This window comes from Caretta caretta, chromosome 1, assembly GCF_965140235.1.
Source record: "Caretta caretta isolate rCarCar2 chromosome 1, rCarCar1.hap1, whole genome shotgun sequence".
Classification (NCBI taxonomy): domain Eukaryota; kingdom Metazoa; phylum Chordata; order Testudines; family Cheloniidae; genus Caretta; species Caretta caretta.
The window spans coordinates 192,538,380-192,552,461 of record NC_134206.1 but is presented as its reverse complement, the minus strand read 5'-3'; the positions used below and the strand labels follow the sequence as shown (position 1 = coordinate 192,552,461).

At 40.1% G+C, this 14,082-nt stretch overlaps 1 protein-coding gene across 2 annotated transcripts in view; it reads left to right on the top strand.

The window, feature by feature from the left end:
* Positions 1-14,082, top strand: part of ZNF654 (zinc finger protein 654) — a 59,551-nt gene that overhangs the window by 31,289 nt on the left and 14,180 nt on the right. For both annotated transcript variants that reach the window (XM_048870255.2, XM_075118159.1), the window contains 2 exons: positions 9,530-9,732; positions 10,649-10,788. In XM_048870255.2, coding sequence (XP_048726212.2) covers positions 9,530-9,732; positions 10,649-10,788 — 343 coding nt within the window. The remainder of the gene's footprint in view (positions 1-9,529; positions 9,733-10,648; positions 10,789-14,082) is intronic.

The following is a 14,082-nucleotide window of genomic DNA, read 5'->3' as shown; positions in this document are numbered from 1 at the left end:
TTTGGTCAGGGTGGTTTGATTTAAATCATGAGGTTACATCAGGAAGCAGGAAACCTTGATTTAAATAATCAATTTTAACCAAGTTTTGTGTTTGTACTTCGTTATTTTCATTATTTGGTAACTTAAAACATGTTTGCAACTAAATATAGCCTTTACACTAAATGTGGTGCTTCTTTTTGTTAACCAGGAGGATACTTTATCTTTACACATTTAGTTAACAATTTAAATAGTTTACGTTACCTTTATTCAGATTCTTAATTTTTGCGTTTTTCTTGTTACAAAATGGCAAACCATGCATTTTAGATTAACTTTTTTCTTGTGATTTTATATTAAGCTCTAGTTAGAATTCAAATTCAGTTTAAAAATGCACAAACAGCACTGCAACATTCTTCTTAAATAAAGGTATTAGATTCATTAAAAGTTTCAAAAAGTTGAACTAACATGATTTGCATTTAAAACTGACTTGACTAATCAAAGGCAGTATTATCTCTAGTTAATGAACTGGTTGTTTCTGGTCATCATGTCCTTCAAGATTTTAGAGCCCATAGATCTCACCAACACCTAGTTTTTTATTCATAAGGATTGGAAGAGGAAAACAAGCTTTCCTGCATTTTCTTCAACTCCCAGTTGGTTTCTTAATTTTGAATGAACTAGTCGTCAAACTGAACTAGTTGAATAAACTGAAATGAAGAAATGAGATTCTTCTTCCAGTGCTTGCTCATGTTGATTAGGTGTGCACATGCCATGTGTGCAGTTGCTGGAGATTTTCCCCTTAATGGTCTCAGGTCGGGCCCTAGCGCCCCTGGGAACCCCGCACTTATACGCTGTTATAAGGGGTGCCACCGGCCCCCCTCTGTTCCTTCTTACCGTCCATGACTGTTGCAGAAACAGCTTCTTGCTCTCGTATGATTTTCTGACCTGACGTAGTTTCTGTTGTGTATAGTTCTCTCTAGTTATCTTAGTTAAAACAGTAAGGGTTAAAGTATAGATAGTTGTCCCGGTCTTAAGGGACTTTGTCCCAAAGACTGGCAAAGACTCCACGTTTCAAGGCGTGCTCCACCTGCAGTAAAGCCATGCCTGTGAGGGACATGCATTCAGCTTGTCCGAAGTGCCTCAGGGAAGCTAACATCAAAGACAAGTGCAAGATCTTGAGGGGCTTCAGGCCAAGGAATTACGGCTTACCTGAGACATCAAGGCATCCAAATCTTTCCGTACCTCGACGATTGGCTGATCAAGGGCCATTCGCAAGCTTAAATCCAGTGCAACGTCAACTTAGTATGGACTACCTGTCAAGAGTTGGGCCTGTTAATAAACAAGAAACAGTCAACGCTAGTCCCTGTTCAGGTAATTTATAGGGGCAATGCTAGACTCAACAGAGCCAACCTACCAGATGCCTGGTTCCAAACTGTGTCAAACCTAATCCCCTCATCGGGGTGCACCCACTCACAACCACTGGGGTGTGGTTCAGGTTGCTAGGTCACATGGCAGCGTGTACTTACATAGTGCAGTATGTGTGGCTGCATCTCAGACACCTATAGATGTGGCTGGCCTCAGTCTGTTTTCCAGGCAGGCACCATTTGGACATGATTCTCTCAATTCCATCGGCCATCTTAGTGTTTTGGACTTGGTGGGTGGACCCATGGTCAGTGACGAACAGCGTGCCCTTTGCTGCCCTGTATCCTTCAGTGACCTTAGTTTCAGATGCTTCAGACCTTGGACAAGGGAGCCCATCTCAGCAGTCTCGGAACCCAGGGCCTCTCCTCCCAGGAAGAACTTTCCTTGCATATAAATGTCAGGAAACTCACTTCCATACACTTAGCCCACTAGGTATTCTTTCCCCATCTGTCAGGTGGAGTAGGGCAGATCTTAATGGACAACAGGATCGCCATGTTTTACATCAAAAAACAAGGGCGAGATGGCTTTTCAACCCTGTGTTAGGAGGCCCTCTGGTTGTGGGACTTCTGTGTGGATCATGCAGTCCACTTCAAGGCAGCGCATCTCCCAGGAGATCAGAATGTGCTAGTGGATTACCTCAGCAGGTTGTCGTCCTCTCATCACGAGTGGTTCCTTCCAGAAGTGACTGACCCCCCAGTTGGACCTGTTCGCCACCAGACAGAACAGAAAATATCAGTTCTGCTCAGCAAGGGCTCCTTCTCCAACACCTTCTTGCTGTCCTGGGCTGTGGGGGGACTGCTGTGCGCTTTTCCGCCAATACTCCTGGTTCACGAGGTTCTCTTAAAGATCAAGACTGACAAAGTAAAGGTTACCTTAATAGCCCTGGCATTGCCTCGTCAACATTGATTCGGCATGCTTCTGGACCTCTCGGTAGCGGCTTCACTGGGGCTCCCACCACCCCCGGACTTGATCTTGCAGAACCAAGGCTGGTTACCCCATCTGAACCTCTCCTCCCTATATGGCATGGCTGCTGTGTGGCTGAACCCAGAAGAGCAAGTCTGCTTGGAGCAGGCCCAGCAGATCTTGTTAAGCAGCAGGAAACTCTTCCCATGTGACTTACGTGGCAAAATGGAAGCATTTCACTTGTTGGACCTCATAATGGAAATTCTCTCTGTGCCGGTTGTCCCTACAGTCCATTCTGGGCTATCACCTGAAGCATCAAGGTCTGGTTCTATCGTTGATCAGGGTTCATTTGGTTGCTATCTCAGCCTTCCATCCTCTGGTCCACAGTAGATCAGTCTTCTCCCACGAGATGATGGTGTGGTTCCTGAAAGGTGTAGAGAGGCTCTACCCGCAGGTTTGCGAGCTGATTCCACCATGGGACTTAAACCTGGTGCTGTCAAGGCTCATCGGGGTCCCCCTTTGAGCTGTTGGCATCTTGTTCTCTACTGTTCCTCTTGTGGAAGGTTGTCTTCCTTGTGGCAATTACCTTGGCCAGGAGGGTCTCCAAGTTCAGAGCCTTGACCTCAGAGCCCCCTTATACCGTGTCTGAGAAAGTTCAGCTACTTCCCCTCCCAGCCTTCCTACCAAAGGTGGTATCGTAGTTTCATAACAGCCAGGACATTTTTCTCCATGTCTTTTCCAAAGGCTCATGGAACCAATATGGAATGCTGGCTGCATACCATAGCATTTGACGGGCCCTCCCCTTCTACACTGAAAGGACTAACCCTTCCACAAGTCAACATAACTCTCTTTGTAGCAGTGACAGACAGGATGAAAAGTCTGCCAGTGTCATCCCAGAGAATCTCATCCTGTAATAACCACCTGCATCCAGGCTAGCTAGGAGCAGGCGAAGGTTCTGCCTCCGGCCATCCTGACAGCTCATTCTATGAGAGCTCAGGCTTCGTCAGCAGCATTCCTCATGTAAGTACCAATCCAGGACATTTGCAGGGCCGCAACATAGTTGTCAGTTCATACCTTCATGTCCCACTATGCCATCACTCAGCAGGCCCAGGACTGTGCCAGTTTCGAAAGGGCAGTGTTGCAGTCAGCACATCCGTGAACTGAGTTCACGTCCAGTGGTACTGCTTGTGAGTCACCTAATGTGGAATGGGCATGAGCAAGCGCTTGAAGAAAAACTTTTACCAAACTTTCATAACTATTCTTCGAGATGTGTTGATCATGACCATTCCACGACCCACACTCCTCCTCCTCTCTCGGAGTTATCGGCAAGAAGGAACTGAGAGGGCACGGGGCTGGTGGTGCCCATTATACCAGCACATAAGTGTGAGGGCCGGCCCTACAGATATCACTAAGAGAAATATATCTGGCAACTGTGCACATGGCGTCCATTCAATGCTTGATGTGTGTACACATGAGCAACACATCTTGAACAACAGTTACGAAAGGTTGATAACCTTTTTTTACTTCTGTCAGAAGTTTAGTACTTCAATAGACTGGTTCCAGGAGTTTACCTCGTGACTTCCCCAGTTCATTGGTTTGACTTTCTTCAAAACTTGGCAACAAAGTTTGTGAGTTAATGGGATTAAATCTCCTCTTCTTGAATTACAGAGGGACTAGGCAGGTATGTCCATTGTCTCCTTCACTTTTTGCACTAGCTGTGGAGCCTTTTGTACAGAGAATAACAGACAATGGATCCATCACAGGAATCAAAGTTGCAGGAACACATCAGAAAATAGCAGTATATGCAAGTGATGTAATATTTTTATCTAAACCAAATATTTCCCTAAAATTAGTTTAGAAAGAAATTTGGGACTTTGGGAAACTGTCTGGATTTCAAGAAAATAAAGCTATAAATCTGCCAGACTCTGAAAAGGTCCTCTTCCAGAAAACATTTGGTTACAAATGGGCAACATATTCTGTAAGAGACCTGGAAATTCAAGTTTCAGAACAACCTAGAAGAGCTCGATGATTTAAATGTCAAACACTATGCCAGCACTCCAGATCTCTGAAAAAGTATGCAGTTCCTTGGTTGTGAAGAATAGCAACAGTGAGAATGAATATTCTGCCAAGGATATCTTTATTTCAAAATCTTTCTATAATTATCCTAGACAAAGCCCTAGTAGGAATGCAGAGGATGTTGTTAGAATTTATATGGAATCAGAAAGGACCAAGAATGAGAGCAGATACTTTGTATGGTCCCATTAAACAGGGTGGCGTGGCTGTTCAAAATATTCTATGGTACTATCAAGCCAGCCAGCTGAAAGCAGTAGTGGATTGGGGGTGCTCTAGCCCAGCCAAACACTGGGTCTGTATTGAACAAGAAAATTGTGGCAGTGTGAACATTGCTGGGCGATTATGGATTAATAAAAAATCAAATCTGCCAGAAATTTACACACCCCTCTTAGCAAAGGCTTCTCTATGGGTTTTGCATAGAACTAGAGGTAAGATCAGTTCTTTTTCCACATCGACACCCATTGCAAATAATCCAGATCTTAACTCAAATTGCGAACCAGGGAGCTTCAAAGATTGGGTGAGTCTTGGAATAAACATGGTTGGCCAGCTATTCAGTAAATTTTTCTCTTATTTAGAGATTAAGGATAACTTTAACTGGCCTGCTCTTCCCTGGTACCAGGACTTTCAAGTCAGACACAGTTAATCAGCTTTCCAGAAAAAACTTTTATACAGTAAGCTAACTTTAATGGAAGTGAAGGCATCTAGTCAATTTGAAAACAGAAAATTGTAACTAATTTATATCAATCTGTGCAGACAGATTTCCTAACCAAAAAATGTCCATATATGCTTTTAAAATGATGTGGATAGACGAATCAAGCCAAAGGAATGGGGTTTGATCTGGAAAAGAGGACCAGCAACTTCAGTCTGCAGAAAATGTATTTAAGATACTGTTTCAGTGCTACTTCACACAAGCCAAGTTAAAAAATATAAATAGACTGAACGAACTGGAATAAATGTTGGCGAAATTGTGGTGAAAATGGAGTTTTTATGCATATATGATGGACATGTCCAGTCACTTGAGAGTATTGGGATACAATTGGTAAATATCTGTCACAACTTGTTGGATATTTATTACCAAATGATCCTTTGATAATGCTCCTGGGGCTTCCTAGTGGAAATGGTCTCACACAAGGACAAGAAGAATTAATCTCTCATCTGCTCGTAGCTGCTCAGCTCTGGGTAGCCTCTCATAGGAAAAAGAAAAATAGCTTAACCATTGCAGAATGGTTCAAAAAATGGGAGGTTATGGAAAAATTCACACCAATTATATACCCAGTAAAATAGGCAGAGGACAGATAAATACTTAGATATTTGCTTACCCTTTTGTCAGTACTGAAATTGCGTGCACGTGGCCAAAAAAACCCAGCACACCAATCCAGTTTTTTGGATCTTAACATTTGATAGACATACCTGGTCTGTTAAGTGTGTATAAAGATTTCACTCAATTTAATAATATCACTAGAAATGTCATAGATATTGTAATGATGCTTACTTTGTAATATGGTAATACCCTGTTAAATAGAAAGATCTGAAGGCTATATTCCTATATGTCTCTTTAAACAAAAGTGAAGTCTTTGTTTTGTTCTGATATTTACTTGGCAAGGATTTGTAAACTGGTTAAAACTTCCTAAATACATAGTTTAAAAAAAAACTTGGCAGCAAACTTACTGCTTAATTTTATTCTTTGTATTTTAGTTTAAATGATAATAGATCATGTAAGTTTAAATCTTTCTATACGCTGTCATTACTTTAAGTAGGTTTATTTTTAAAAAGCACCTGTATTTAAATAAATAAAAATCAATTTAAATTTAAAAAGCCCTGTTTTTTAAAATCATGGATTTTTATGCATTTTGCCTTTGGTTAACCCGTGACGGCTGTCTGTCATCCATCTGTCTGTGGACTTAATGATAAAACCTAAGTATTACATCTATGGAAATCACTTGGACAGTGTGTACTGTGTGAATAACTATTATGCTGTGTTGGGTCCTGCAATTTGTAGACAGAGGAGTAGGCTAGGACAAGCAATGGTTGCTTGCTCTCATGCATTTCAGCAATATTTCCAGATGGCCATGCAGAAGGGCAATCTTTAGAAAAAGATCTAGGCTTTACTATTGGGGGGAAAAAAAGTGCTTTCCTGGATACAGAGATACATGGACCTTTCAGGCAGACGATTGAGTCTTCAAAGCAGCCTGCCATGAATTGCAGGAGGAGTTAAAATTAGACGGGGCAGAGACTCTGACATAAAAGCTTTCTGCTACCAACCTTTATAATCAGAACATTCAGTAAATTCAAGCAAGATTCTGCATAGTCCTTGTCTGGACTAGAATAGATGCTTTATTTTATTTTTGTCTTACCTTTCTTAAATTAACACCTGTTAAAATACTGCACCTGTAATTAGGATTTATCTGTTGCTTTGGGGCTTAGATCAGCAGCATGTGTATTCTTGCCTGGGAAGGTAGGGCCCTCTATGCAAGAGAGGAGAGGAAAGGAAAACAGGTGGGGTTAATCAACCAAAAAGCACCTAAAAGTCTGAAGTGAATGGCTGTGGTCAGTCCCCATGTAGGTGACAGAGTCAGTAGTCAAGGGTTCCTGCTGTGAAATTGAACTCTCTCACCTTTGGATGCTGGGGCATGGTGACCCATGGCTGTATCATCTGAAAAAGGGAACTCTATAAATTCGCTGAAATAGTACTGCAGACTTTCCATTCATTACTCAGAGAAAATGGATGATGTACCAAATCGTATTGCTCAGTATTTTTGACATGAGCAGAGGTAGGAGTTAAATATGAAATCTCATAGCTTGTCAGGGACTTTTTTTTTTTTTTTTTTGCATGTAAAATATGTGCTTGAGGGTTGGGTTACCTTTAATTACAGATTTAGCATTACACAAGTAGTTTTTAATTTAATTGGAAATATCAGTGATTTTGGTTCTAGTGGTAGTCTGCAGTAACTACTGTAGTTCATGCTTGAATTCTGCCTTCCATTTAAATCCTTCCCACTCCTTTTTCACTTGCTCATAACTTTCTCATACAGGTACCTTTGATTTTTTTTTTTTTAAAGTTGAGGTAGAATTAGTCTAACTATTTGCATTACATAAGATTGTCATACAGCTGTGTACACTTAAGTAATTTACTTCACTATTATGATAAACCTATTATTTCTCTGTTTTGATAGCAGCTAAGAATACCTCTAAAAATCAGCCTCATTGTCCAAGACATGTAACTAACACAGTCTCCGCCCCAGAGTACTCGCAGTGTACACAACAGACAGGATGTAACATATGCTCCTCAAACTAGAAGCATCACACTGCAATTTTGTAGTCTGGAATGAGTCTTAAACTGTTCAAGTTTAAAGAGAATATGTTAATGTAAGCTTTGATCTAAAATCTGCTATGTTACACGTGTGCTTTAGTTTTTTCTATTTTTATTAACACGCTTAAGTTTTTTCCATTTCAAATTGAAGAAATTAAATGTAAAATCTAGCATGAGAACAATCTTCAGATTGAAAATTGAGTACTCAGTCGGGGGGCCAGATTTTTGAAGATAATTAGGTGCTTTTGAATGTCTACAAAGTGCCTTTTTGCATTTTTAGGCTCCTAAATGTCTTTAGAAATATGTTCTAAGGTTTCTACTGCAACTGTAACTTGGTTGTGTTGCACATAAGTAGTATTCTAGTGTCCTTGTTGAAAGTAAACCATAACGTACTCTTTGTTGTTTAGTGCACCTTTAAGGCTGAGATTAACTTAATCCTAATTATAAGGACACCTTGGGTTGATGCAATGAAGTGATGAAATAAACTGTATATCTAAACATTTGTCTTTTTGTAAATGATATGTGAGGGAATTGTGGCTTGTGGAGATATTAATGAGAACTATATATTGACTAAAGTCTGAGGTTATCCTATAATTTCAAATAGAAATGCATTTTGACAGTAGAACTGGGGTGATCTAAATCAGGGGTTCTCAACTTTTTTCTTTCCAAAGCCACCAAAACATGCTATAAAAACTCCACGGCCCACCTGTGCCACAATAACTGGTTTTCTGCATATAAAAGCCAGGGCCAGCGATAGGGGATAGCAGGAAGGGCAGTTGCCCAGAGTCCCATGCCATAGGGAGCACCATGAAGTTAAGTTGCTCAGGCTTCTGCTTCAGTCACAGATGGCGGGGCTCAGGGCCCCAGGCTTCAGCCCCATGCAGTGGGACTTCAGCTTTCTGCCCTGGGCACCAGCAAGTCTAACACTGGTCCTGGTTGGCAGACCCCCTGAAACCTGCTTGTGGCCCCATTGGGGGCCCCAGACTCCTGGTTGAGAACCACTGATCTAGGTTAGCTTTGGAATTGCTGTGTGACTCATTAAATCTGGTGTCCACAGCATAACATTGTAGGTAGTCATTTAATACTGCACAAATGCCCTAGCTTTTACTTTTCTTTTTATGGAATGTATTTGTGGGGATAACAGAGCTTGAACAGTTCTGGAAGTTTCTAGCTTTTATTTAAATTCAGTTCTCTAACAGTTCAGAATTTCAACTTCAAAATGTTTCCACGCCCCACCGTATTTACTGAAAAGAGCCCTGTGTAAATCAGAATCTTAAAAATAGTTGTCAGAAGCTATAGTTTTCCATCTATCTAAGCAGATAAAATACATTTGTATTAAAAACTAAAACATGCAGTATGTGAACTGAAACTAAATTATATTTGATTATCTTCTCTCATTCCCACCTTCCCCATTTTTATGTATAACAAGAACATCCAGGATTGTTCGACATTTTAAAGAATGTTTTGGAAGGTAGATGTACCCTCATGCTTCAGGACATGAGCCACACTCTAACTATTGGGGGTGAGAGAGAAAGTCTGAGTGCAAGTTATCCCATAATTGCCTACTGCAAGGTTTACTACACATTCCTCTGAAGCAGCTGATACTGGTCACTGTTGGAGACAGGATACTAAATGAGTAAGACCACTAGTTTGGTCAGTGTAGTAATGCCTCTCACTCCAGACTTGAAGCTAAATACTGGAATATGGTACTTAAATACATGATTGGCTTCATTCGCAGATAGTTGAGTATACAACTTGTAGATAAGGCCTGTAAAAATGTGTGTAATTTAAATATTTTTATGGGGACTTGAGATTCTAATTACTTCTAAATTTTTCTTTTCCATACAGTTAACAAATATTTAAGCTCTGAAAATCCACTGTTCTTTGAACTACGTGCCAGATACCTTATTGCCTGCGAACGCATCCCAGAGGCAATGGCTCTTATCAAATCTTGCATAAATCATCCAGAAATCAGTAAAGATTTGTATTTCCATCAAGCTTTTTTCACCTGTCTTTATATGTCTCCAGTAGAAGATCAGCTATTCCAGGAGGTACTGTGTGTCAGTGTACATTTTTATGCCTCTAGTAATATATTATACTCTTCTCCTGTATAGTCATCAAGAGAAACATATGAAACTTTTTATTCATACTGCAGCCAAATGTCCGAACAGCAGGTGACCTAATTGGTATCCACTTGAATTTATTTTCTGAGGGCTGAAGTCTGAACCTACAACTGCTAGTGACTTCACTGGTCGTTTACATATACCTACCTGAAGGCACAATTTTCCCCAGATATTCTCTAACAGATTCAGAGACATTTTGTAACAAAGTAGAATAGTTGTTTTAAACAATGTGGCTATACCAGAAGAGGTTAATTTTAGATTACTTTCAGTTTAATTCTTTCTGCCTTGTCAAATTTCTTAAACTTCTAAAAAAGTGGTTTCTTTCTGTTTATGCTGGTATGTGAAATGGCACTATATAGTTTCTCCTTTTAATAGGAGAAACTTGTAATATTGATAGTACATGTTACAACTGAGTGTGTTTTGTGTCTAATTTGTCAAAAATCAAGCTAAAACTTTCAGGTGGGCTTCCAGGGCAACACAATGCCTAGAAAGAATAGGTTTTATATGTACTAACCCCTAAATCCCATTGAAAACTTTACCCTAAATATCTGATGCCTAACAGATAAACTTGTCTTAGGTTTCAGAGGGGTAGCCGTGTTAGTCTGTATCAGCAGAAACAACAAGGAGTCCTTGTGGCACCTTAGAGACTAACAAATTTATTTGGGCATAAGACAACTTGTCTTAGATGATTATCTGCAGAAAAACACGAACCCTTTGCCAAAGAATCCCTGTCAGTAGCAATTCCTGGAGATATCAATGACTACTTTAGTATAGCAAGGTGTGATCAACTTTCCCCCCCTGCATTAGCAAACCTATCTAAACTGGTCTTATTTTAATTGCATAGCACTTATTGAGGACTGATTGCAAGAGTGGAATTGAGATCATCTGCAACACTGAAAAAGAAGGGAAGACTACCTTAGCCTTACAGCTGTGTGAATCGTTCCTGGTCCCACAGCTCCAAAATGGGGACATGTATTGTATCTGGTAAATACTTTCTTTCTGGTTAAGGAGCTTAGAAGATAAATGCTTATTGCCAAGATGGAAGTGAAGTGTGTAAACTTTAAGATGCAGCTAAACTTTAAAACTGTAGTTGTAACTGTTCTTTCTTTTCTAGTATGCATGTTGTGCATATCTAGCCTGTCTCTATATAGTTATACATGGGAGGTAGCTCTTGTAGTGGATGCATGCTACATTCATTATACTTGATGATAGCTTCAAAGTAGCAGCAGAAGGCTGAGTGTCTAAACTAGAGACTTGCACTGCTGTCAGTATCAGTAAATATAACCTACTTCTAAATTTTCTGGCACCACAAGTATTTTGCTATCCAGCTTTTTAAATAGCCGCACCAACATTATTGTAATTTACCTACAGCATCCCATGGATGTATGCTTTAATATCTAACGGGATCTGTAATCTGTTCTGAAAATCTGCTGTATTTGAGAATTTTGTTAATTCCAATCTAATTTATTCCCTTGGCTATTGTGTTACAAATCCAAAGAACCTGCAGAATCACACAGTTAAATGTACCCATTTAGATAAGAGTCACATAATTTAAAAAAATCTCCATGCCTTCAGAGGAAAAGCTAGGGCTTGAGATTTTTTTGATAACATGTATTCTCTAGAATACATCAAAGCAAGTATTGCTCCAACCTCTGAGGTCCGAAAGGTGTCTGAGCAGAGAATAATCTGTTTTACTTCTGAAATTTCTTCTTAAACCAGGTAAAATTTGACACATTTATTAAAGTACACTTAGTTTGTGTGTTTAACATGGTGGTGAAGCAAGAAGATTCCGTTAGTTTTGCTGAATCCTACTGATCTGCTTTGTGACTGATCAAAAGAGGGTTTAAAATCAGATTCAAATATGGATCCTCAGATCCCAATATTTTCCTGGCTTATCAAGGGAGATGAGAAAGACAAGAGAGGGTTTTGCCTTTTTAAAGAGGAGTTCACAGAGATTATGTGAAACTTTATTTTTTCTGGCTAAAGTTTGTATTATATCTCATATGTAAAAGTTACTACTTACGATGGAGCAAAAAAGTTGAATTAATTCTGAACCTGAAATTATTTTTTTGGCATTCATACAAAGATACAGATGCAGACTTTACCCACAATTCATGATTACAAATGAATAATTTGTCTACTATTTGGGTTTCAGACATTTTTTTCACTCTGTTTCCTTTACCTTAAGTTTTTTAAAAGTTTCATACAATTGATCTTTGGCTTAGCCACTGTACTTAGTCAGTTGTAAAAACTATAACCAAAGATCTCCTCATCCTCATGTTTGCTTTTGCATTCAGGGTCAGAAATTCCAGTAAAGGTGCTTCATGCTTTATCACTTGTCTTCAGAATTGCAACACTTTACCATTTTTTGGTGCTTGGTGTCCTTAACCAGAAGCAGCAAAAGCTTCTGAATTTTCTAAAAGTACTGGGGCAAATAATTTTGTCCACAGCTGGAATAATTACTGGGCTGTTTATAAAAACTCTTAGCTATCTCAGCTGCGCACATTTCAAAATAACTCTTCAGACCTCAAAAAGTTAAGTCATCATGGGCAACATTTGTGAAGAGATCTGAGACTCACAGTGCCATTATTAGAGGGCTGGAGACCATAAAGATAAAGTACCCAAGTCTCAGCTTTTCTCTGAGGCTACTGGAATGCCTCAGCTAGTGTCATGCGTAGCAAGAAACCATCTTGCCCCCAGTCAGGATCCAGGGCCCTATGGATCTAGCAAAGAGGATTTGCCAGGACCAACAAGTATCTGCAAGGATGTTGGGCTGATGGCCACATATATTGTCAGTATCTGTGGCACACCTCCACCTGAAGCAAGCCTGGTCTATCCTGAGATCTCTTAATATGAGCCATTCACTCACATACCCTCACACAGAAGGATGGCCTCTGAGCCAGTCCATCTCTCGGCTGCCATCAGTCTAATCTGCAGTTAAGGATTAACAAAGTCTGCTGATCCAAATGTAGTTAATACAGATGCATCCTGCCTGAAATAAAAACACCCACGTATAGGTGTTTTACACAAAGCTGCACTTGGTCTCTCCAGGATCAACTGCACATAGATGTTGTGGAGGAGAGGGCAGTCCTTGACACACTAGAGGACTAAGGACCTTCAGAGCCCAAGAACATAAGACCGGCCATATTGGGTTTAGAGCAAAGGTCCATCTAGCCCAGTATCCTGTCTTCCGAGAGTGGCCAGTGCCGGGTGCCCCAGAGGGAATGAACAGTACAGGTAATCATGAAGTGATCCACCCCGTCCATTCCCAGCTTCTGGCAAACAGAGGCTAGGGACACCATTCCTGCCCATCCCAGCTAATAGCCATTGATAGACCTATTCTCCATAAATTTATCTAGTTCTTTTTTGAACCCTGCGACAGTTTGGCCTTCACAACATCCTCTGTCAAAGAGTTCCACAGGTTGACAGTGTGTTGTGTGAAAAAATACTTATTTTTGTTTTTTAAAACCTGCTGACTATTTATTTCATTTGGCGGCCTCTAGTTCTTGTGTTATAAGTAGTAAACACTTTATTTACTTTCTCCACACCAGTGATGATTTTATAGCCCTCTTATATCCCCTCCCCCCCAATTGTCTTATTTTTCAAGCTGGAAAGTCCCAGTCTTATTAGTCTCTCCTTATACTGCAGCTGTTCTATACCCCTAATAATTTTTGTTGCCATTTTCTAAACCTTTCAATTCCAATACATCTTTTTTGAGATGGGGCGACCACAGCTGAATGCAGTATTCAAGATGTGAGCATACCAGGGGATTTATATAGAGGCAATATATTTTCTGTCTTATCTATCTCTTTCTTAATGATTCTCAACATTCTGTTCACTTTTTTGATTGCCATTGCACAGATGTTTTCACAGAACTATCCACAGTGACTCCAAGATCTTTCTTGAGTGTGGTAACAGCTGATGTAGACCCCATCATTTTATATGTGTAGTTGGGATTATGCTTTCCAGTGTGCATTACTTTGCATTTATCAACATTGAATTTCATTTGCCATTTTGTTGCCCAGTCACCCAGTTCGGAGAGATCCTTTTGTAGCTCTTCACAGTCTGCCTGGCACTTAACTATCTTGAGTAGTTTTGTATCATCTGCAGATTTTGCCACCTCACTGTTGACCCCTTTTTCCAGATCACTTATGAATATGTTAAATAGGACTGGGCCCAGTACAGACCTTTGGGGGACACCACTATTTACCTCTCTCCATTCTGCAAACTGATCATTTATTCCTACCCTTTGTTTCTTTTAATCAGTTACCAGTCCAT